The sequence below is a fragment of the Episyrphus balteatus genome, chromosome 4 (assembly GCF_945859705.1).
Source record: "Episyrphus balteatus chromosome 4, idEpiBalt1.1, whole genome shotgun sequence".
In the NCBI taxonomy this organism is placed as follows: domain Eukaryota; kingdom Metazoa; phylum Arthropoda; class Insecta; order Diptera; family Syrphidae; genus Episyrphus; species Episyrphus balteatus.
Genome location: NC_079137.1, coordinates 44461963 through 44487258, shown reverse-complemented (window position 1 = coordinate 44487258; position 25296 = coordinate 44461963). Strand labels below are relative to the sequence as shown.

General features: G+C 31.7%; 1 protein-coding gene across 2 annotated transcripts in view; it reads left to right on the top strand.

The window, feature by feature from the left end:
- Positions 1 to 23459, top strand: part of LOC129917968 (uncharacterized) — a 262693-nt gene extending 239234 nt beyond the window's left edge. The window contains exons 12-13 of one of the 2 annotated variants that reach the window (XM_055998235.1): positions 17471 to 19870; positions 23138 to 23459. In XM_055998235.1, coding sequence (XP_055854210.1) covers positions 17471 to 19870; positions 23138 to 23184 — 2447 coding nt within the window. In that variant the 3' untranslated portion in view covers positions 23185 to 23459. Of the gene's footprint in view, positions 1 to 17470; positions 20341 to 23137 lie in introns of those variants that run through there. The other variant, XM_055998234.1, reaches the window with a different exon arrangement.
- The last annotated feature ends 1837 nt before the right edge of the window (positions 23460 to 25296 follow it).

Here is a 25296-nt window from a genome sequence, read left to right as displayed (position 1 = left end):
AAAGAGTGTGAAACTGAAGTAGAAGAAACTCAATTCAGTTAGTAGGTACATATATGAGGTTATTTTTCGTGTGTGGTTTTATATTGTGGTGGCTTTGATGATGACGACTACATATACGACTGAAGTTGAGTTTTGAGAGCCAATAGTTGTAGTGTATAATGCACAACTCTCGACCGCACATTCACACATGTTTCCGACTCTCTTGGCTAAAGTTTTTGAAATGTGGATATAGATGCCACAATCATTTTTTTTTCTTTCTCGTTTTTGTAAAAAAAAAATTCTTCAAATGCTTGGATGGTTTTTATTTTTTTTTTTTTTTTTTTTTTTGTTTTTGCTTTGTGTAGCTATTAGACTTTGGTTTTGTGAGCGACAATGTTGAAAACAGGTTGAATTGATATAATAGGAAAATAAAATGAGAACACCAATAGAGAAGGGAGTTTGAGAAGTTTTTGTTTATTTGTACCTGTTTTGTTCTTGTATATCAATTTTTTTTATATTACGATTCAAGAAATTAAAAGAAATACTTTCATTATTGCATGGAATAAAATACATTGTTTTAATGATCGGCAAAATGAAACTTTTTTCTGTATTTTTCTGAATAGTTTTGAGGTAGTTAAATTACATTTTCGCTTTTACTTCATACATAAACTAGGGTTTGTCCATTGCTCAACAAAAGTCAACAATTTTGGTTCTTTGGTCAATTGTTTATATTTCTCAACAATTTTCCATGGGTCACTATGGTGTATACGTAATATTTTTTTCTACTAAAAAAAAATTCAAACGTTTATAAATTCTTTGTTATCGCGACAAAATTGTGAAACCATATGAATTTTTTTGGCATTTTCTCATTATTGATCTTGTGAAATTAACGATTAGAAGTGCGTACATCCCCAAACATTTTAAGTCTTTTTCTCCTTTTGGTCTTTTGGTATCAAAATTACCACAATTTGTTTTTTTTTTTTTTTCAAGTCAAGAATTTTTTCAAGAATTGAAAAAATAAAGCTAAATTTGCACTACTTTATATCTAAGAAAAAAAATAATTCTTGCTACTTCGAAATAAATTTCTTTGAAAATTCTCTTTCTTTCGAAAATTTTTTATGTGGATGATGCTTCACGATTCTCTCGGAAATATATTTGTATTGGTTAATAATTTTCAAGTTTATTTAATCTAATTGCATTATTGCATTGATTATTTCTTTCAGGAAAAAAACATTCTGCAGCGAAATAGTATTCTTTTTATTTATTTGTTGAACCACGCTAATGCTCTAGCGTACAAAATTCATTCAATTCGTAAAAATTGGCATGCAGGCTATAAACAGTAAACAATTTTAAAAAGATTTACAAGCTTTCAAAAGGATACTCAAAAAACAAAACAGACAATTTTCGTTTTAAATTTATAATTTTACATTAGTTAATATTCAACAGCAAACAGTTGCAATTACACTATATAAAAGGCATTAAGATCAATCTATTTTTCACATTCAAGACTATTAGAAATAGTCTGAAATGTGTACATTTAACATTAAGAGTTCTTTTAAATTGACGGAATATAATTTACAGAAATATATTAAAAAGAATCGGATCTAATTGGCTCCCTTGAGGAATACCAAAATTTACTGCAAAACTTGTAGTGTAAATACCATTAAAACTCACCGAACAATAAATTTGGCATTAAATTCAATTTGACATATTTTTTGGTAAAACTTGGTGGGAGTGTTTATCGAATACTTTACTAAAAAAAATTTGTTTCGCAAAAAAAACCACCGTATCATATTGCAACTGTTGCTAAAAATCCACGACTTCTTCACCAGCCACGGTATTCACCAGATCTACCCCAATCGAATTTTTTTTGTGTTCAATTATCTTAACATTGGCCAAATATAAATAAAATAATAAAGTACTTCTTCTATTAGATCAATTACCTAAGGAAACAAGTTTTAACTGCGTCTTATTCGAAAAACCACTTAATTTTCGATCTTTTTTAATTACAATATTATTGAAGTGCAATTGGAGCTCTCTTGGTCCAATAGGCTATTGAATATACCACTTCGCAAGGTGACATTATTCTTAAAAATTTCGAAATTGTAGTCAACGGTTTTCCAAATCAGGAAACCTGCTGAAATATTCCTGTAATGTATTTGGAAACCTATGGGATCTAAATTGCCTTAACTTTTAAATAATTAAAAAAAAACTTGCTTGCTTTCTTTTTACAAAAAATTATCCTTCAAGGGTAGAAAAATGAAAATAAATACTGACAAAGTAACTGAAAACTCGGTTTTACACTATTCGTATGTTTCGTAACAACCAATGTTCCAAAAATTCAGTACAAAGTTAATTTTGCGACCTTAAATGTAACTTGGTCAAAAATTTGCTTCGACAAGTTGGTACAGAAATTTGTTCAAAGTTTTAACCAAAGTTCCACGAATTCCTTTAGGAGGATTACGTGTTCTTTGCTTTCAGTATTTGTTAATCAGTTTTGTTTAGTGGTCGTTTATTAGTTCTTCTTCAAGCAGTTCCCAAAAATTATAATTTTGAAAAATATCTCCTCAATAAAAACATAAGGTCAAAAAATGTTTGCGAATCACCAGTTTTTTAACGAATTTATCACTTGTTTGTCCTTCAAGGTTATAAGCAGTCATAAAAATCAATTAATATTTCTTTTATTCATATTTATGACTTCTCTAGGTATACAAACGTCGTATAATATAATGTCAAATGTAATAAACGCCCACCATTTACAAATTATCAACCACATGGTGACCCCATAAATCATTCTTTATGACCCTCATAACCCGTCACGTTTGCAATCGTTTTTCATTTCGTTAAAGCAAAAAAAAAAAAAAAAAACATCCTAAATCATTTATCCTTTAAATAGAGAATGTGTTTTCTACGCAAGTTATCCTTCAAAAACACCACTGTGTACCGCGCCAGCCGTGTTACATAAAAATGACAAGACAGTTTGAAAGATTGAAAAGTTTTTCCGGTTTAATGTCAATTTCTTAACAACTTGGTAGGTATAAAGAGTTGCTGTTTTGTCAATACATATAAATAACTTCAACTAAATTCTGAGCACCTATAGGTCCTGCGCTTATTTTTATTTTTTTATGCAACATTACAGAAACTGTCCTTAGCATCAACACCTCTACATTTCCCCTTAGTTTACAAAACACAACAAAAATAAAGTTTAAAAAAAAAAAAAACAGGACGAAAAAATAACGCTCATACATTTAAGGAAGATAGGATAAATAAAAATGTCATCTGTTGGCGTTTCCACACCAGAACTTAAACCAGCGTTTTCTTTATGCCCTGTCATGTTTTTTATTTTTTTTTGTTCATTCTTCCTTTTTTTGTTCTCCTTTTTTTCCTGCCCCCATCATATAACCACATTGCATTTTCTTGGTGTTGGATGTTGTGTCCTTTTGTTGGTCCTTTTTTTTCTATTTTCTCAGATCTCTCTGGAGCTCTTTTCATTTCTCTACAAGTTTTCGTTATTCGTTTTGCATTTTTTGTTCTTCTATTTTTACTTCCTTTTCTATGAATATTGAATGTGATAAAAAAGTTGGGTAAGAGATAAAAAGGTAAGATACACCGTTAGAAAAAGGGGGTGGAAGTAAGACTTGAAAGAATGGTGGTTCTTCGTGTTTCATATAAAAGGTGGCGATGAGGAAAGGGCGTTTCCGCCCAAAAGTCGTATCATTTACCGCGGATCGTTATTTCCTTCTTCTCTCTCAAGGAGGATGTTAGCAAAAAACTTTACCCTAAGGGATTTTCCTTTACATCCGTTGCACTAAGTTCTTTTTCGTTTTTTTTTTTTTTTTTTTTTAATTCAATAAAAGGACTGGAGAGGGTTTTTTTGATTTTAAGATTTGTACACATTCTGAGATTCTAAAGTGGAGCATAAAGACAACAACAACAACAAAAAATACAAAACGGAAAAGATTTTTCCTTCTGTCATTTTTAGTAACTTCATTTCCTCTTTCGTCTACAAAGAGGATGTTAGAAAAAAAAATATATATAGGAGTATAAAAAGAGGATATGTTGGAGGGGTCCACAAAACAACAAGGATATAGCATTTTATCCGACATTTCATTTTACTCAACTGATTTTTTTTTTCGTTACCAATATAGACACCTTAGGGTGTATTTGAGTTAGGTTTATATAGGTATAGATATACTTTTTATTTAAAAACTTACAGCTTTTAAGCCAAAAGGATATTATCCTTGTTGAATATTATAGAAGCATAAAAAAAAAAACAGTAGAGATGCAAATTCACTTCTCCTTCTTTTTCCCTCACTTCTTTTTTATTTTGAAAGGTGATGGTGAAAAGTCTCACGAGAAATAAAAAAAAGGGAAAAAAAGAAAATCTTCTGTAACAACTAGCACGTTAAGGATGCCAAAGAAAGGCGAACACAAACCAAAAAAAAAAATAAAAACAACAACAAATACAAGTAAAAATAAAAATGGCGAGAACTTTTGTGATATTTTACAACCAAAAAGGGATTTTTATTACATTTTCTTTTTTGTGTGTGGGTGGTTTTGTTGTTTTTGTTTTTTTTTTTAAGATTTTATTTTTACGGTATTTCAACTTCTGATTATTCTTAAAAAAAAAAAATAAGAGAAATAAGAAGAAAGTGTAAAAACTTATTTACTTGTATGTGCGCTTTTTTATTTCTCTTGCTACAACATTTTTTTTTATAGTAAAAGTATCTAACAGAAAAAGAAAATAATTTTCTTTTCATGATTTTTCGTGGTTTTCACTGTGATGTTAGGTGAAAGAGAGAGAAAGAAAGAGTGAGAGAAAAAGTTTTTTTTTTATTATTGTATTTAAAATGGTGAAAGAAATGTAAATTGTTTGTTTAATTTATTTGAATGGATTAAGTAAGTAGGTATACCTGGAGTAGATAGGTGGATTTTGTTTGAAGGAAGAGATTACTGCTTATAAATTCAACGAAGTAAGAACGATAATTAGAAAAAACCTTGGAGTAAGGATGAGTATTAAATAACGAAATATACTATCTACATAAAAGTAGTTGAGCAATTGTTTTTATTTATATTTTCTTACAAAACGTATCTTTTCTCAAATTAATTACCAACTGCAGACAGTTGTTAATGGCAAGTCAACTGTCACATTTTCACTGTCAGTGCCTTCTTTCAGTACATAAGTTCGGCACTACATGTGATATTTAGTAATGGAAATGTGATAAAAATATTTACTTTATGCCTCCAATTTCACATTTATTTTTTGCAAAGTTAATCTTCGGGATACAGTTGATTTTATGTCAATTTATGAGTACAAAATTATTTGTGATGAAAGCGTACTGTACTGTATTGTATGAATATACCGAAGACACGTTCAAGTAAAGATTTTTACATATTGAGTACATACTTATGTGAAGAGTAAAGAAATATATGTACTGAATACTATTTTGTACACTGATCAAGCAAGTAAATACGAGTATTATACGCTTTAGAGAAATCTTGTACCAGAAATCAATAAATGAGAATTCTGTACCCAAAAAAGTTCATAAATCTGATGTTTTATTTAGTACACATTATCTTTGCTTATGTTTATTAAATAACTAGCTGTTATCAATACATTTTTGCTTTTATGTTTCGAGTTTTATTTAGCATTTTATCTACCAAGGCTAATTAAAGTCCACAATCAGTACAAAAACTACTGTGTTCAGCACATAAACGTCTTTACTCAGCACATACAAATCTCAACTAAACGTAGACACAGATTTTACTTACATTTGAGTACTAATACAGTACAAAAAGTTTATATTGAGTACATAATATGTACTCTACATATAAACCCTGTACTGTATTTTTTACTCATGATGTTTAGCCATTAAATAAATAAATAGAAAAGAATGTACTTTATTTACAATAAAGTGTACTCAATACAATTTAATTAGAATTTAGAACGGCTTAAGTTTTGAGTTAGCACACAACTTGCTGTAGATTTCGTTGAGTACATCTCTGAATGAAATGTACACATATTGTTTTGAATATGTGCTATCTTCAATAGAAAGATATGGTGAATCTGCATTGGAATGCAGATAAAGCCTGTACAATACAAAAAGTTTGTATAAAATACCTTATAATAAGTGCATAAACTTTGTACTGTATTTTTTACTCTTATGTATGTACTTATTGTACAAAACGTGTACTAGTACCTAGCTAGTCCTTCCCATCTATATGAACTTAACAACCTTTATAGGTCCAGATATAAAATATTTATCCATTATCCATCAAATACTCAAAATTTAGACATATCAGTTGAAATAAAAACAAAAAATTAAATTAATCAACAATATTGTTGACACGTGAAAAAGCCAACCGCATGTTGAGCTTCATTGCACCACACAAACATATTGGCATATCCATTCATCCATCCATTCATTTATATCCATCCAATTCTTTCCCATCACAACATATCAATGCGATGATTCCCTATATCCTTATGCACACAAATGACAAGGATACAGACACTCAAATAACAAAAACAACAAATAAAAAAAAAAAAACATCCGCAAAAGCAAAAACCCCCAACAAGCCACTTAAAAGTGTATGTTTGTGTAAATATAAGTTTAATTCTCTACCACAAAACATTAATTTATTTATTTCTCTTTTATACCATTTTCCCATTTTCCATTTCCACTTCGACTTCCCAACCATTACCACACCATCTCACTTGACAGGATAGTATAGCAGAGCAGCAGCGTGCTAACAACAGAATATTGTGTGTGTTTTGTATTTAAAACACACATCAACGCCATAAGTAATAAGTTAACGATCAGGAAATTTAACCACCTGGCCCAAACGGTTTGGTGAATAAATTAAATAAATATTTCACAATTCAATCAAAATGAATATAAATGGATACCAATTATGGCCAAACACACACAAACACACATCTCTCTTCATCTTTATCATCAACATATAAACAACATCAACCCCCTCGCATATCACTTATAGCCACCATATTATATGGAACCACCCAACACCGCACCGCACCAAATAACAAACGTTGGAACTTATATTCCGTCTGAATGCCAATGTCGGAAAGGTTATTTGTTATTTGGGATGGGGGTAGGGCAGTTTTTTGTTAGCCTCGAGGGTGGTGGTGGAGTATAGAGGATTTGGTTTTTGAAAGGACGACGGCAGCCAGCGTGTGGTTGTCATCATTATCCTAGCCTAGAGTGCCTAAAAACATATAACATAACATTTCACAGCATTTATGGTAAATTGTGGGAAAAAACAGATATATTTAGAGAATCAGTTTAACCTTCCCGCCCGCATTCCTTTCGCCCGGCCGCACTCAAACACGATATAACGACTAACCACCGGCACCGATAAATGTTAGCATAAGCTCTAATCAAGCAAAGGCAAAGTTGACGTGTATCTATAAAATAAATTCTATACCTACCATAGGTATACGACGACGGTATTACCTATAAACTAGAATATTCGATATAATAATATGGGTTCAGGACAAATGGGATATTTGGAAAATGATTACATGAATTATTATCGTCGAATATTGACAAGCTCTGTAATTATTTATACACTCCTTTTTTTTTTGCTGTGTAGATTATGACCGCTCGGGGATAGCAAGGGTTGAAATATTGATAAAACAGGGTGTCTTGGAAGTTAAAAGTTTTTTTTACTGAAATTTTATACCTAGTAAAGTTTTTTTTTTTTCTACAAAATTGTCTTCTAAAGTAAATCCCAGTACTTTCCCCCAAATCTAATTAGAAGTTTGCAAATCTCAAGTTCAATCCCCGAAATACATTTTGTTTCCATGCTCAACGCTGTCCTTTTATTCATAACTTTAGTTGAAACAGCTTAAAATTTGTTTGTTTTTATAGTTAAATGTTATCCAAAGTCTGACAGTTCAACAATATTTGTTCTAACTGACGTTTAAATTCCTCCTCTGTAAGTTACTGACATTATATCGTTTGTCAATCCAATGACAGAAAAATACTCATCTTTTTAGCAAACGTCTTTGGCATTACACAGATGAATTTATCCATTTTTTCTGTCAATTTGTAAATTTTTGGTTTCAATAAGTTAATTTTCCCGTAGCAGACTTGTGTTAAGATTTGACTTTTTACAAAATCTCATTTTTGAAACTTCAAAAATAAAAGTGCCTTTCACGATAATTTCAAAAATGTTTGCAAACCAAACCTACCAATATTTCAGAGATGCCATCATTTAAACACATAGTCAAAATCGAGAGTCGAAGAGGCCGTATCTGTCTGACGAATTCATGAACATGAACACCCCTAATGTATAGGCAGTTGCCAAACAGACCTATTATATTCAAGTGTTGACAGTGAAACGTCAGTTGAATTCAAAACTGACATCTAAGCACCAATAAGGACTCGTCAACACTTATGTAATTGAGATGATTTCTCGTGAATCGGAATAATGTAGACGCAGGTTTCATATTTTTATTTTATTAAGTACAAGCCTACACAAAAACCTATGTGTCAACTTAAATGTTGACAGCTTGCTTGTCAGAATTTAAAGGTGTGTCCGCAATGTATAATAGCAATTAATCTTCCCATTCGAAGGATACAAAACTGTTCGTTCTTTTTTGATATTAGATCTCGTTTGATTTCGGTTATTGTGGTTGAGCCTTTTAATCAAACATATGAACATTAAAACTTGTGCTGTGCAGTTGTTTTGTTTTTGGTTATGTTCATTTACTTAAAAACAAAAAAAAAAGGTGTTGGTATGTTATAAAAACTATACCTGCGTTTTTGACACTAGCCTGTCCATTCGACAAGATAAAAACTGTTCGTTCGTTTTTTAACATTTGAATGCGTTTGCCTTGGGTTGTTACGATTCAGTCATAAAAATGAACAAAGAAATTATTATTATACATTTTTTTGGCTCTGTTCGTTTACTTTATTGAAGAAAGGTTGTTCTTTCATGTATTATGGCTTACAGCTTCAAGAATTTTTACTATTTGTTTTGTTGGCTCTGTTTGTTTACTTTATTGACAAAAGGTTCTATAACCTATTATAATTTAGTTTAAAATATACTTAAACTACTTTTTTAAAGATTTTTTTTTTCTTTTTCTGAAGTGAACATTAAAACACCCTGCTACGAACGTTAAAGTTCCTCACAAAAGACATATAGTCAAATTTGTTAACCTGTAACTAACGCTCGATATTTGTGTGTCACCACAGGGAACACACATAGTTTCTCCTGCTGGCTGCGTTCAACATACAGAAAACAATAAATATGGATAGTTAGTATGCTTAGACTTCCTCCATAATATACATATATTCAAAAAGGGGGTTTTAAAATGTTTGCACTGTGCATAGAAGTGATGGAATCTGAATTAAAACATGGGACTTAAAACAGAAGGGACATATCGGAAGAGAGAGAGAGAGTATCCTTATCCCATCCGGGGTTTGGTTTGGTTCAGTTCTGGGCTTTCTCTAGTTTAGAATAGAAAACATCACTAATGACAAATTATAAATAATTATTATGTGGTCGTTATGCTTGTGAATTAAGTTTCGTTCGGTGTTTCGTATATATATATTTCCCTCTTCTCAATGTGGTGTTCCCTATAAATAAATGGGAAATATTTGTCTGGGACAATATGTTCAAAATGTATGTATGTGTTTTTGTTTGAGTTTGTATATCAGAACTTTATAGGGATATAGTATTTGTTGAATTAAGGACACAAATAAGAGGAGAGGAGATTAAATAGAGAGAAGAAACCCGTAGTTGCGGTTGAGGAGGTTAAGTATAAAATTAATCGGGGTTGAAATATTATACATTTGACCATTTTGACCATTGACATTTTTTCAATTGCTAATGAAATATGCATTAGGAATCGAGAAATATTTATCGTAACATATTGCGGTTGCTAATATCCTATGTTTTTTGGTTTGTTAAAGGAGGAGAAGGTAATAGAGGGTAGTTTTATCTTTAGGGGATGTCTATGTTAAATCGAGAATAGAATGAAATTGGCTTTTTGGATAAATATTATGAATGTACAGTAGTTATCTTACCTCTATAATTGGTATATATGTGACTTCATGTTTGTATATTGATTAAGGGTCTCTCTCTCTAATCGTATAATGAATTGTTATTATTTTGTTTATTTTATGTAGTGTTTTTGGTTATAGCCAGGAACTTGATTTCATTTTGAAAAATTGTTGTTAATGGAGATAAAATGAATAGAATTACCTATTCTAATGGGTTAAGTGATGGTTTCTGGAAATCTATAGGAATCTTTATCCTTATTTGGGTGTTTCAATCGATTATTTAAATTATTTTTTAATTATCTTTATCAATGGTAGCCTATTAATTTTGATAAAGACATAATATTGGGTGTGTTATTGGGAATTTGTGGTTTTTTAATTAAATTTGAAATTAAGAGAAACTTTGTGTAACACGAATTTTCTTTTGTAAGTTCATTTATTTTTAGCAATGGTGTGACTTTTTGTTGTGTTGAGTGACTTAAATGCCTGGAAAATTTACCAATTATTCAATAAGGTGGGCTTTGAAACCAAAAACGCCCCAAAGCTTGTGATTTTCGTCCATCAAAACTGAACCTGATCGCGTTAAAACATTTTTAAGAAAGGTCGACTCAAATGGATGAATGCCTGAATAATTCACGATGAATTCTTGAATGAAGGAATTGATGAATGAATGAATGAATGAATGAATGAATGAATGAATGAATGAATGAATGAATGAATGAATGAATGAAGAATGAATGAATGAATGAATGAATGAATGAATGAATGAATGAATGAATGAATGAATGAATGAATGAATGAATGAATGAATGAATGAATGAATGAATGAATGAATGAATGAATGAATGAATGAATGAATGAATGAATGAATGAATGAATGAATGAATGAATGAATGAATGAATGAATGAATGAATGAATGAATGAATGAATGAATGAATGAATGAATGAATGAATGAATGAATGAATGAATGAATGAATGAATGAATGAATGAATGAATGACTGAATGAATGAATGAATGAATGAATGAATGAATGAATGAATGAATGAATGAATGAATGAATGAATGAATGAATGAATGAATGAATGAATGAATGAATAAATGAATAAATGAATGAATGAATGAATGAATGAATGAATGAATGAATGAATGAATGAATGAATGAATGAATGAATGAATGAATGAATGAATGAATGAATGAATGAATGAATGAATGAATGAATGAATGAATGAATGAATGAATGAATGAATGAATGAATGAATGAATGTATGAATTAATGAATAAATATTCGAGTTAATAAATGAATGAATCAATCTATAAATCAATGAAAAAATGAGTGAGTACATGAATGAATGAATAATATTTTGTGCATATTTCCAGTTTAAGAATAAATTTGCCCTGAGTTTACTCACGAAACATAAACCCGATTTAAAAAAAAATCATTGGTTTACTTTTTCACAAATATTAATAAGAAATTTTAACTCAGAAGTTAAGTCCATTAAAAAAAAACTCTTTTCAAAATCACCTATCTAGCAAAAATGCATATTTAATTCTTATCTCATGAATAAATTATTCTCCCCCTACTCAATTTTTTTGTTAACTAATTAACAGAAAAACTCGCACAAATACGAAGACAAATATTTTGCATTTTTTTTCAAAAATCCCAAACATGACCTCTCCCAATAATAGCAATGCGCTTGCCAGTCCTATGGAAATTCCATCGAAATAACTTTCACAAATAATTTCACATCGATGAGTCCTTAATTGGTATACCAAAAGGTTGATATTGAAAAAAAAATAAAAAAAAAATACTCACAACGCAACACAAACTTGTGAAATGGAAATGAAAAGGAAAAAAAAATTCCTCGCATTGTATCTGGAAATTTTTCACATTGCAAACATCAATGTGTGCCTGGAATGCACGATTTTTTTTTCCAGTTCACTTGGATGCGAAATACCATATCTTTTGCTCCTGTTTTCTGCACCAGCAGTAGTAGCGTCAGGTTCTGTTTTTCCTTTGGATTTATGTAGGTATACCTCTATGCTGTGTAGGTAGGAAAAAATCTTAACACTCTTGTTGGGGTTGTGCTTCTGGGGTAATAAAAGCTAACAGCATTGCAAACTGTTTATAGGCGAGAAGGCAAAAGAAGGAGCAGCAGCAGAGAAAAAAAAAATGAAAATTGCATTCCTTAACTAAAGGTACAAGGATATGATAACCCACAGGACTACAGCAAAAGCAGCAGGTTGTCTGGTGATGTTTTTATTCTTTTTTTTTTCATTTTTTTTTTGCGTTGCCTTCTTTGTTGTTGCTTCTTATTTGCTGCCTGTGTACATTTCTGTTTGCTCCACACATTCGGAATGCGCACAATGCGCTCAGCTCCTGCTGTATGGGGAGACTCTATATAAAACCATGCTATGAATTTGACTCGCAACCAAATATCCCGATAGCGAATGGTGCACATACGTATGAGTACGTTTCCTACATACATATATAATCTTGTCGTACATCAGCAACGAATAAGACTTTGAACTATTTTGTCCTGAATTTTAATTAATTTTTTTTTTCTACTTCCTTCTTCTTCCTTTATACATCTTCTCGAGTATATTCTTCTTTTATATTTGAATCATCGTCGGTCGTGTTAAGCCTTACATACCTATACCTACATTTATATGTGTACAGTACACAATAAGATTCCTCTTGGTTCACTGGGTTGCAGTTAACCATTACGCAATATAGACATGGGGGTACCTTACATACGTGATAACCTTTTGGTTTTTCGATTTTCTTAATTTTCTTATATTTCGATCATTCTTCTCAGGTTTTTCTATCTATCTCTCTCTCTCTCACTCTGTTTTTTTATATTTTCTTGTTGAAAAACAATAGGCCTTTTTCGAAATATAACCACACCCATTTATTGAGAAACTGTTTTTAAGCTCCAGAATTTTCCGAATTTACTTACGGGGGTATTTTCCACTCGAGTGCAACAACTACAGAGCCTTTGTAATTCCTGGATTTTAATTTAATAACAGGTATATCCAATACCAATACTTGAACATCAACCATCAATTTATACATATTCATGCGTATGCGAGAACCACCCGAGAAGTAGCCGAAAACCTACATAATATCATAGGCTCATATAGGCTCCACCAAAAACCCGAGTATACTCGAATTCGACGAGGTGCAACACTTTCCGGGTCGAAGGACCAAAAATTCGAAAATACGAGAAGAAGGAACAACAACGAAAAAAAAAGAAAAAAAAAATATAAATCTATATTTACCTCTTTGCTGATCTTTAGTGTATGCGTGCGTGTGTGCATTTGGGTGTATTGGCAAATGTAATAACGAGGTTCAAGTAGCAACCAACTATACCAACACCCATTCGCTCCACCACCATCACACCAACATACATATAGTTGGGATGAAATCTGACATCCTGTGGCTTATACGGCTCCTGCGAAATATTCCCTACCAGTTACCTATACGACTGGAGAAAGAGGCCAGAGAGCAATAGAGATGGATGGTTATTATATCATCCAGCATGCGTTTAACCCATATACATGCATAGATGGAAACAAGGAACGCATCTCTATGCCATATTAGAACTCGAAAAACCAATATAACATACCCCCGCCTAGCAGCAGCGTATCCTTTTAGAGGCGAATAATAATCCAATACAGAGAGTCGTCAGTGAGGAGGAGAGTGTGAGTATTGTGATGCTGCTGCTGCTAGTGCACCAAGCATGCTTGAGTGGGTACTCTAAAAATTGTTGTCCTTGTACACGCATTCTAACTATGTACTGTACATATATAACTACCTTCGATGGTAATAAGGAACATATCGACCAAAAATCGAATGTGAACAGTGAACATGACTCTTCTCAACCACCAGCATACCTACATACACACAACTTGCATGAATCCTGGATCATCACAAAAATCTTTCAACCGACTTTCTCTACTTTTTTTTATCTACCCTACCCTCACCCACTTTCCTCTCGTCACTGGTAAAATTAAAAACTCAACTTCCCTTCATCTTCTTTGATATTGCATACAGTTCGAATGGAACCCATCAGGAGTGCACTCACACACCCATTCAATCTCAATACACAAGAAGAACAAGAAACAAAATTGAAAAAAAAAAAAAAAACAAAAAATTCTTCGGTACATTCTATCGATGATGATGATGATGGTGGACTACAGTTATTTCTGTAAACGAATAGGCAGCGCCCCCTACTGCATGTGTACACACAGAATTGTACAAAAACACAGTTGTATCCTTTTTCGTTCCCCTCTATAGATTCTACTCAAATATGCAAAGTTAAGGATAAAGGATAAGCCTTCCAACCCCCCCTTTACCCACTCTTTCTTTTTACCCCTACACTATCCTATTGTATGTGGCGCCCCCTACCATAGTTATAGGTGCCTGACTGGGTTTTGTTTACTGAAAAACTTGCACCGACTGTGAACGCTCTGGGTAGAGAATTTTAGAAACTCAATGCTTTCTACGAGTAGATAGGTAGGTTTAGAGATATAGTTTGAAACACTGCTGGTGGTGCTACTACTGCTGCATAGCTGTTGTTCTAGTGTCCCGTTTTGCCAAAGTCTTTTGTGTTTACGCCACTTGTCTGTTTTTAAACTGTACATATCTACAATTTTTGTAGCGCTGTCTCTTTTACACTTAAACCCTTACAAAATATATTCTTTGTATAAGAGAGATTTATACAGTTAGAGTTGTAGTTTGACTAACACCGGTACTACAAGTGGTATTTTCAAATAAATGATATTTGCTGAGGAGGAATATGCTTGAAACACTGGTGTGTACCGACGACCGTTGTATACCTAGTGGGTCAGAGATTTTTTGGGGTGCTGCTGTTGCAAAAATGGGTGGGTTGTGTTGTGTTGTATTCGGATGGTATGGAAAATGAGAACACTACAAGTGATGCCCCTATATAGTATATGTTTGTATATTTGTATATTTCTCTAACTATACTATGTTGTTTCTATTTTCTATACTTCTGGGACTTTGCGCCATGTAATGGCAAATGCAGATTTTATTTACTCTTTCGAGAAGGATCGATAGAAAAGAGGTTCATTCTTATTTCATTTTTTTTTCTCGTTTTTTTTATTTTTATTTTGCATTGGATATATAGTTTGTTGTTGAAAAATCAAAGAATAAAAACCCTAAATTGTTGTTGTATTGTTTATTCTATACCTATTCATTGGTAAAAGGTAAAGCGGCGGCGTTAACTTCAATTGAGGTTCGTTTGCAACAATTTGATTTTCAAATACTCTGCAATCAGAACTTTAGTTTTTGTTTCTTTTTGGGTTTATTTGTAACAAAATTTTTCATAAAAAGAAACAGTTTTTCATTTCTTTAATAAAACTAAAAAAAAAACTGGGGCCGGGCTCTTTATTACTTTTAGAAGTAAAATATTTGATGCAAACTTTCAAGTATTTGGTACAGTTGTAAAGTAATTCAACTTTTGAAATAGACCATATAAAAATTCGGATTTAGTCCCTCTAAATTTTTCCACGACATTAGTAAAATTTAAAAAAAAAAAGTAAGCAAACAGTATCTAAACAGCATTTTCATTTTTCTTGTGTTCACACCCCAAATGATGACTTTGTTTGACAGATTCAAAACAAACATACTCTTTTTGTATTTATTGTATTATGGTTCTGTTTGTTAACTTTACTTTCAATTTAATTTACTGCAGACTGTTGAAGGTTGATAAAGTTGAGTTGAAAGTCAAGTTTCAGATGCTCAAACACCATTTTTTATATACAAAATATAAAATAAAATTTATTTACCAATTCTGAGAACTAGGCGGCGCTGTTTGTTTACACTGTGCATAATAAAAACAAATCTAAAATGGCGAATCAATTAGGCAGTTTATGTTTTGGAATTTAAGAACACTGAGGGAAAAGCCACCATAAAACAACATAAAATCAATGAAAACCACATTGATTTAACTATTATTCGGAATGATTTTGCGTTGAAGATGAAAATTTTAAAATCAACGTGGAAAAAAGGTTAATTTTTGATGGTTTCCTATCTTAAAGTCACATAAATCAAAGTAGTTCATCTTTGAAATAAAGACGTTTCAACTTCAAATTATTTTTTTCCTCAGTGAACGAATTTTAATTTTGAGCACAGGCAAACGCATTTCAATTTTGACTATTAAAATAATATGCTTGTTTGCTATAAGTTGCTTTTTTGGTACTGTTCCCCACCTTTATTCAAATAAATGTCAAATTGTAATAAAAAGTTATTGCGTAAAAGCATTTTCGTTTGAAACATTCAAAGCAAACACACCTTTGTTCTGAATGAAATAACTATAAGTTATGTTTTTCGTTCTGATTGTTAACTATTTTTCAATAAAATGTCACAAATTGTCTTCAAATGTCATTTTGTAAACTTTGACAAATTCATGACAAACAAAATCTTGTTTATCCTAAACCATTTTCTTACTATTGATTTTCGGTTCTGTTCGTTTACTTTACTCGACAAAATGTCATAAATTCATATAAAACGTATGGCAAAAAGATGTTTGTATTGACAGAAATAAAAATTAGTAGTTTTTTGGTTCTGTTTGTTAACTTTTTTAATATTATCTAAGTAAAATATCGAAAATTATTGTAAACCGTTCTAAAACTCCTGCATTATTATTTTTATTCTCTTAAAATGATTTTAATTTGCAAACATATAATTTGGTCGTATTTCTATCATCTATTTTCTTTAGAATAATCGAATCCTAGTGAAAATCCATTCAAAATCAATCGGATTTATTTTCTCTTCAATTCCACGAAACTTTCATTTAAATTCAAATACTTGCTATATTTGTTTGTAGATTTTCTAATAAATCTTGAATTCCATGTAACAACCAATCAACCCTGGAATGGTCTTGTTATGTGGAATTTGAAATATCGTTGCATACACAAATTTATTCAATGTGGTCAATCAAAAGTGGTTCAATAAGCAAAATTCAAATTAACTATGTGGTTAGTCGGAAAGGTTCAATATATAAGCAAAATCCACTGTGACATAAATTTAGATATGTATCTTGAACATGCGGACTCTTTGGGGACCCCCAATTCATTTTATTTATTGGCATCAGTTTGGTGCTTTAAATGACGGTCGATTGTGATGACCCAATTACCATTTACACATATACACCGTTATAGAAGCTTTATAGGTGTTTTTTGAAATAAAATTTACTTTCATCCCTTTCAAGCTCTTTTTTATCATCCAACGAAGAAAAAAATCAACTAAAAACTTTGAAAAGAAAACAAAAATTCTTGAGTAGTCTTGTTATCACAAAAAGTTTTATTCTTAAACTCCAAATGTCCTCTGAACTTTGCATAGTTTCATTTTCTTCATTTCTATACAATTTATTCAAATACATAAAAAATGCAAATTTTAACCTAAATTTTTTGTATTTCTTTCCATTTGCAGTACCACCAAAAGCCGGTCAAAAGCGTCCTGCAACCAGTCCAGCTCCGCTTATACCATCACCGCATCATTTGCAATCACCTTCGGGTGCACCACCCCAAGTCCAACAGAATTCAGTCCATGGTCTTAGTAACCATGGCGCAAGCAATCACATTGGGGCCCAGTCACCTTCAATGCAAGGCCAACAACAGCAACAGTCACAACAAGTGTGCGGAGTTCCGGGAGGTCTTAATCAGCCATTTGCTTCGGCTCTACGAAATCTAGCCAAACAGGCTGACATCAAGGAAGAAGAAGATGTTGTTGTTCGGGATCGTGGTGGCACACAAGGCGGCGGTGGGGGTGGTGGTAGTGGTCAACGTGGTGATGGGACATCATCATCTTCCGCAGTGCAGAATTCATCCACATCGCGTGTGCCTTCAACAAATGATTCCCGGCTTGGGGTCGACAGTCGTCTGGGTAGCAGTCAAGATGAAAGAAATGTTGCGAAAAAGCGTTCGGCGCCATCGCCTCAACCAGCAGAGAAAATCCCTCGCTTGAATTCAGGTCAGACATCAGGTCTACAACCAGAACTATTGGCCCGCAGTGGCTTTCAACCATATCGATCGGATGAACGTCTAATGCATCCTGCTGGACCGTTCCCCTTAGATGCATATTCTCCATTCGCAGGGCTACCCGGTATGCCACCGGGCGCCGCCATTTTCAATCCGGCCAGTCTCCAATATTCGGAACAATTTTTATTGGAGCAACGTCATCAATTGTTGCGAAGTGGCGTTCACTATTCTCATCCTCATGCGCATTCGTTGTACGGGCCGTTGGCATCACCGTACTCGTCACATTTGTATCCGTTTATCAGCGTTCCCGTCCTGCATGAGCGTATGAAAATGGAAGAGGAACATAGAGCGCGCATTGCACGTGAAGAAGAACGTGAGCGTGAACTTCAAAGAGAAAAAGAACGTGAACTCCGCGAACAGAGAGAACGGGAACAACGTGAAAAGGAACAGCGAGAACGTGAACAACGTGAAAAGGAACAGCGCGAACGTGAAAAGGAACAAAAGGAGAAAGAAGCACGTGAACGTGAGATGCGTGAAAAAGAACGCGAAGCTAGAGAACGCGAGCGCCTTATATCGGCCTCACATCACTACTCCAATCCATTGTATTCGCCCCTGAATAGGAATCTTCTTGGTCCAATGTTGCCCCATATTGGCTTAAGTCTGCGTCCGCCACAGGCTGGCATGCATGGTCTGCCCTCTATGTCACCCTATCATTCCAGCAACCAACGTCAGAGTCCGATGGGTCTGAATTTGGGTCTTTCCTTGCCCGGAGTTCCAAATCTTCCACATGGGCCGAATATGCAACATCACTTGCAGAGTTCAGGCCTTGGACTGGGTCATCCTGGAGCTGGACTTGCCCATCCCAGTTTCTCCGCAGCAGCCTTGGGTCTCTCCCATCATGGCCTAAACTTGTCACATCCTCACATGTCGCCCCATCATCCACCCATCACAGCTGCCCATCAGCTACCACCGCATTCGACACCACACTCGCATGTGTCCACAAACAATTCACAACATGGCAGCCTGAATCTTACCCAAAGCTCTGCTGGTAAGCACTCCGAAGCCACAATTATCACATCCTCGGCATCGGCCATGCAGTCTCACTCATCGCACAGCATAAATGCCCAGCCGCCAACAAGCATTCCGAATAGTATGTACTATGCCCATCATCCTGGACATCATTCATCTATGCATTCGGTCAGTCCACTAGCGCCATCTGCTGCCCATCAGCAGTCTTCATCTATTTCGATGTCGATGGCAGCCCTAAATCACCATACTTCCTCATCGGGTGGCATGAAAATACCCACACCCACCTCATCGGCTGGTCAGCAACAGTCCATGCCACCGAGTACGCACAATCAAAATGGCGGACGAGCATCAAACAGTCCTCGGCATCCGCTAGAGAAGCCGCAAACCGGCCTTGGCCCCTTATCGGCCGCAGTATCGATCAATGAGCCAACTACCTTGGATCTCACAGGTTCAAATTCCAACCATGCCTCGAGTATCGGAGGCGGCAGCAGTGTTGGAACTCCGGCCAACAATCGTACTCCACCTTCACACGAGTTAAATGGAACAGCTACAACTACAACCGCCACAATGGTAAGCGATGCCTCTGAATCTAGCAAGGAAGCAACTGCTGTGAATGTAGCTCCATCTAGTGGCCGTGGCGGAGGAACTCCAAATAAAGATAATGAAAATATGAAAAGCTCGCCCATAGATGACGCAATAAAGCAAAAACCGCCAACACCAGTTACAGCCACTCCTACCACAACCACCATTGTGAACTCGTCACCGGAAGACGCTCGACGCAGTCCCGACGATCAGGCATCGGCTGGTGTAATTCCCTCTTCAGGTAATACTAACAAGCCATCCCCTAACAGTACAGTTATGGAGGGCATCACACAATTGTCACCTCCATCTGCCATCATTAATGAGCAGACCTCTCCCAAGCCCTCCGATGTGACGGCCACATCAAAGATCTCCCCTTCAGGTGATGCTACCGGTGTTACTTCAACCACCGGGGGCACTATAAGCCCTCCGGCGGTGGTAAGTAGTAGCACAAATATTTCGGTTACTCCCTCCTCAGAGGAGGTTGTGTCCAGCGCTAGCGCTAATGAAGTGTCCCGGTGAAAAATCCCAAACGCTAAAACATTAAAATTTTGTTTTAAAGTTGTAAATATTTGAATGATAAAAACTATTAAATAAAAACAGTTTAGGACATTAAGCATTTTCTTTATTTTTTAAAATATTTTATTTCTATTTTTTGTGGAAAATTCATTTAATCTTTTATTTAAAATAAATTAAATAAATATTTTCAGTTTACATTGCGTATATTAAAAAAAAAAAAAAAAACAGTTAATAAACCACTTAGAAAATTGTGATGTTGAAGAACGATTTTTTTCTTAGTTATACTTCCTTCAAACTAAAGAATCGAAATAAATTCTTACAATCAATTTAATTTAAATAAAAAAGCTTATGTATTTAATTATTATTTTTTTTATATATAAAATAAACAATTTATTTATATAAATTTTGCATTAACACTTAGCTCACATTTTATTGAAACACCGCATGCGCGCCTTATAATTATTTAGTCCTTTTTGTTTATTTCATTTCAAATCAAAATAATTTTTAATAATATAAAAATATAGAATATATTATTTAGAATATTTTTTTTTTCTTAATTTTAAATTTTTACTTGTATATATAACAAAATAAAATATTTGAAATATATATATAAATATAAATAATAATTTTATTTAAGATATAAACTAAAAATAAAGTGAAAAGAAATCCATAATGATTGTTAGTTTAACGCACTATATAAAATAGAAAATATATATAACTAAATAAAAAAATATTAAATTAAAACATTTTTTGTTTTAATTTTCTTTAAGTTTAAATATTGTTTCTCTTCTTTTTTTTTATTTTTTTTTTTTTTTTTCATTTTTTAGTTATGTGTCACTAAACTGTTAAGTTGTTTCATTTTTAATTTCTATTTTTTTTTAATAATTATTTTATAATATAAAAGATTGTTTTAAATTGTATGTTTTATTAAATGTAATGAATAAAATAAAAAAACAATAAAAAAAAATAAATATAAACTAATATTTTGACCTCGTACACATTATAATAAAAAAAATAGATTCATAATGATGTAAGAATAAAATGAGAAATACAAATTAACGAATTATAAATTTAATTTTAACTTTAGTTCAATTAAAGGCATAAATAAAAGTTATTTGATTATTTTTAAAAACAAATCTGTATTTTTATTTTGCATTTTTTGTGTTTGATTTTATTTTGTTTTCTTTGATTTTTTGTTTTCAGATTTTTTTTTGTACCTATTTGATTTTATTTTTTAAATTGAAACCTAAACGAATTTTAGGTTTCTGCTTCAATTTAACTATCTTAGCTTAATGGGTGCATTGAATGTATAAGACGTACAATAGTTCCGTGACATCCAGAATTCCCCAGAATTTCTTAATTAAAGAACAAAGTGTCAACCATAGAGCTGAAGTCAGATATGTCATATCATAATTTTCTAAACTAGGCGAAAAAATAAAATCAAGCTTTAGGGATATTATATCTTACATATTTCTGGATTCAGAGGATTTGTTGATATAACGGTTATGAATTAAACTTTCGCCGAGTACTTTCATTCACAAAACTTATTCAAACTCCAGAAAAACTTACTCAATTAGGGTGACCAGTGCCTTAAAGCGGCGAGTATTTTATTTATGGGTTTAAAAAAGGAAAACCATTTAAAATAAACAATGTCCCACTTTGTTATAAAAATGATCGTGTTTGGCCCAAATTGTTACCATTTTGTTTTTAATTAAACTTATGTTTTAATTTCAAAAGAGTTTTTTTTTTAATTCTCAATACTGAATTATCGTTCCAATTCTGCTATTCGATCCACGTGAAAGTCTACAATAAGAAGCCTTTAAATCGGGTTCAAAATTAAATGTAAGCAATTTTTTTTTCTTTAGAATTTCTAAGACCGACGGACACAACGCTTTGCTTTCGAAAGTAAGAGATGTTTCAAAGTCAGTTTGACGTGATAATGGAATGAAATCTGTCGATTCGCGTGAATCGAATAGCAGAATAGGGCTGTCAGTCTTGAAAGCAAGTTTATTTTAAGTACCTTCCATGTAACCAAAATGAAAAAAACTATACTTTTCTCAAAAACGGCTCTAAAGTTGTTTATTTAAATTTTTGCACATACGATTGTCAGGGGTACATACCATTAAAAAAAACTTGTTTCGAGACTAGACTATAAGAAAAAAAAGTTTGGATGCAAATAATGAACAGAGCTTAAAGAGACCTTTTTTTTATGTATCTTTCGATCAATTTGAGAGAAATTTTTTAAAATGCATTTTTTTCGGAAAGGGGTTAATCTTGATTTTTTCTCGAAAATCAACAAAATATAAATATTTTTTGCCTAAATGCATAGGCCTGATCACTGTGAACTCATATCTGCAAACCAAAACTTGTTTCGAGACTTTGGTCCGCAAATATCTACAAAAATGTTTGTTTTGCCTTGGGGCTCCGGCGCAGTTCAACGTTAGCCTCTGACGGTTGTATCTTTAAAATAAATATGCATAAAGCTTCTGATAGTACTATCTTAATTATTCTTTTGAAAAATTTCGATCGATTATACATTCTGCTGTTATGCCCAACTCATAAAAATTTTCAACATCGTTGATAAACATTTCTTACTAGCAGCTCTAGTTTTCAAATTATTCATACATAAAACTCATGTGATAAGAAAATTTAAAAAATTTTTAGGCTTATTTAGCCCAAATACATTAGGTTAAATATAAATTTTTCTGGAAAACTTTAATAAACGCTTAAAATAAGCAAAACTTGAAAGTATGAAAATTCCCCCAAATGTGAAAAATAAAATAGGTACATGTTTCAAAAACTAAAGCTAGAAAAAAAAACAGTATGATTTTTGGGATTAATTTTTTCTAGATTCTAGAAAAATGTCTTACCGCTATAACTGGGCCCGTAGGAAACAGGAACGACGAACGCGTTATAACTTTCTTCGATGCATCTTTGTTTTTCAAATTCGCATTTTCTTAATAATATAATATTTTTTTTTCAATATTTTTAGATGACAAACATGTGAGACGCAACAGCGGCGAAGAATCAGCCTTATGACATCATCTATTCAACAATAACAACAATTAACTAATGCAACAGTATATAAGTAATTTTAGCAGACACTTGCTATCAGAAAAACTATATGGATGAAATTATTTCTTCAATTGAATCCTAAAAAAAAAATCAAAGTTAAAACAATAAACAAATAAAATCCACATTATTTGATTTCTCTAAAAAAAAATATCCTTAGAAATAAAACAAAACAACAACAAAAAAAATAAACAAATAAAAAATAAAATTACAAAAAATCTGTGTTCTGTAAATGTTAATTATATTATTAAACTATAAAATTCATTCATAAATTTAAATAAAAATAAATGTATTTAATTGAAAAAATTAAAATTAATAACTGCTAACTACTTTGTATTATAAAAAAAAAAAGAATAAACAAACCCACACACAAAAAATATTTAAAAAAAAAAAACAACATAAATTTAAAACAGATTCGTATATTTGCAAAGCGAATTTTCATGAAAAGACTTTTTTTAAATAATTAAATGTTTATATATTTTAAAAAATTAAAAAAAAAAAAACAAACAAAGCTAAAATTAAAATAATTTATTTTTTCAACACAAATATAGGAAAAAATAATTAAACAAAAATTTAATAAAATAAATATAAAAAATATGCGAAAGAAAAAGAAATTTAAATGGACTTTAAAAAAAATGTGATTTGGATATAAATAGTGTGAAGCGAATATTGAGAAATGGGATATTATAAATGAGAAAGAAATTCAAATGACTAAATAAATTAAATGTTTATCTTATAATATACATTCACTTAATTATATATTAATATAGAATCAAGATAACGTTATTGTAATCTATAACAACAAAAATGAAAATTAAACAAATTCATGTTCACAACAACACCCAATAAATTTAATAAAAAAAAAACTTTAATTGTATTATAAAAAAATAGAAAAAAAAACAGCATGTTTGTATAGTAAACACACACACATACACTTTCAACTGTCTTCAAATGTAAATGTTAATTAAGAAAAAAGAAAACATTTTGAAATACAATTTTTTAAGTTATTTAGTTTATTTTTTTTATTTATTTATGTAAAAGTTTAAAAAAATGTCATGAATGAAATTTTTTTCGAAAAATCTGTGATATGATATAAATATTTAAATTGAAAAAAAAAAGATATAACAACAAAATGTATAAGCTATAATAAAATTTAAAACAAAAAATTAAAAAAAAAAACAATAAGTTCACTAAAAACGTTTAATTTTGCAAAATTATAATTAATTTATAAAAGTATCTATTGAGTACTTAATTCTTGTTTTTTTTTCTAATATTTAAAATAATCTTATAATTTTGTATGAGTTCCAAATGATAAATATAAGATATAAATATAAATAAACAGATATTGTCTTTTTGAATTTTAAATATATGCAAACGTAACTTGCTGTACATGATATAAAATAAAAAAAAAAAAAATTAGAATTTAAGAAAACCCGACATGAATAAGAAAATTAATTCAAAAGTGATGTGGAGAATAAATTAATTTAAAAAATATATAATATTTGTGTTTAATTTGATCTCTTGCAGAGATTTGCTTTCTGTTGAATTTTGATAGATTTTTTAAATTTTTGATTGGAAGAGTTTTTAAAATAATAAAAAAAAACCCTCGCCGAAAAAAACTTTATTTTAAAATTTCCTCAAAACAATTATCTTAACAAGTTTTGGTTTACAGGAGTTCAAGGTGAACAGGGCAATGCATAAAGGCAAAACAAAATTATATCTGATTTTTTGTTGATTTTCGAAAAAAAAATCAAGGTTAACCCCTTCCCGAAAAAAATCGATTTTAAAAAATTTCTCCCAAATTCATCGAGTGAGACATCAAAAGAAAGGTCTGTTTAACCTCTATTCATAACTGAAAACCAATAGTTTATTGAAGGTTTGGTTGCTGATTTATTTGCATCAAAACATTGTTTTTCTTACATTCGAAAGCAGATATCTGCGGACAAACAAGTTTTGGTTTGCAGATATGAGTTCACAGTGAACTGGCCTATGGAATTAGGCAAAAAGATGATACATAATTTTTTCGTTGATTTTCGAGAAAAAATCATGGTTAACCCCCTGCCGAAAAAAAATGCATTT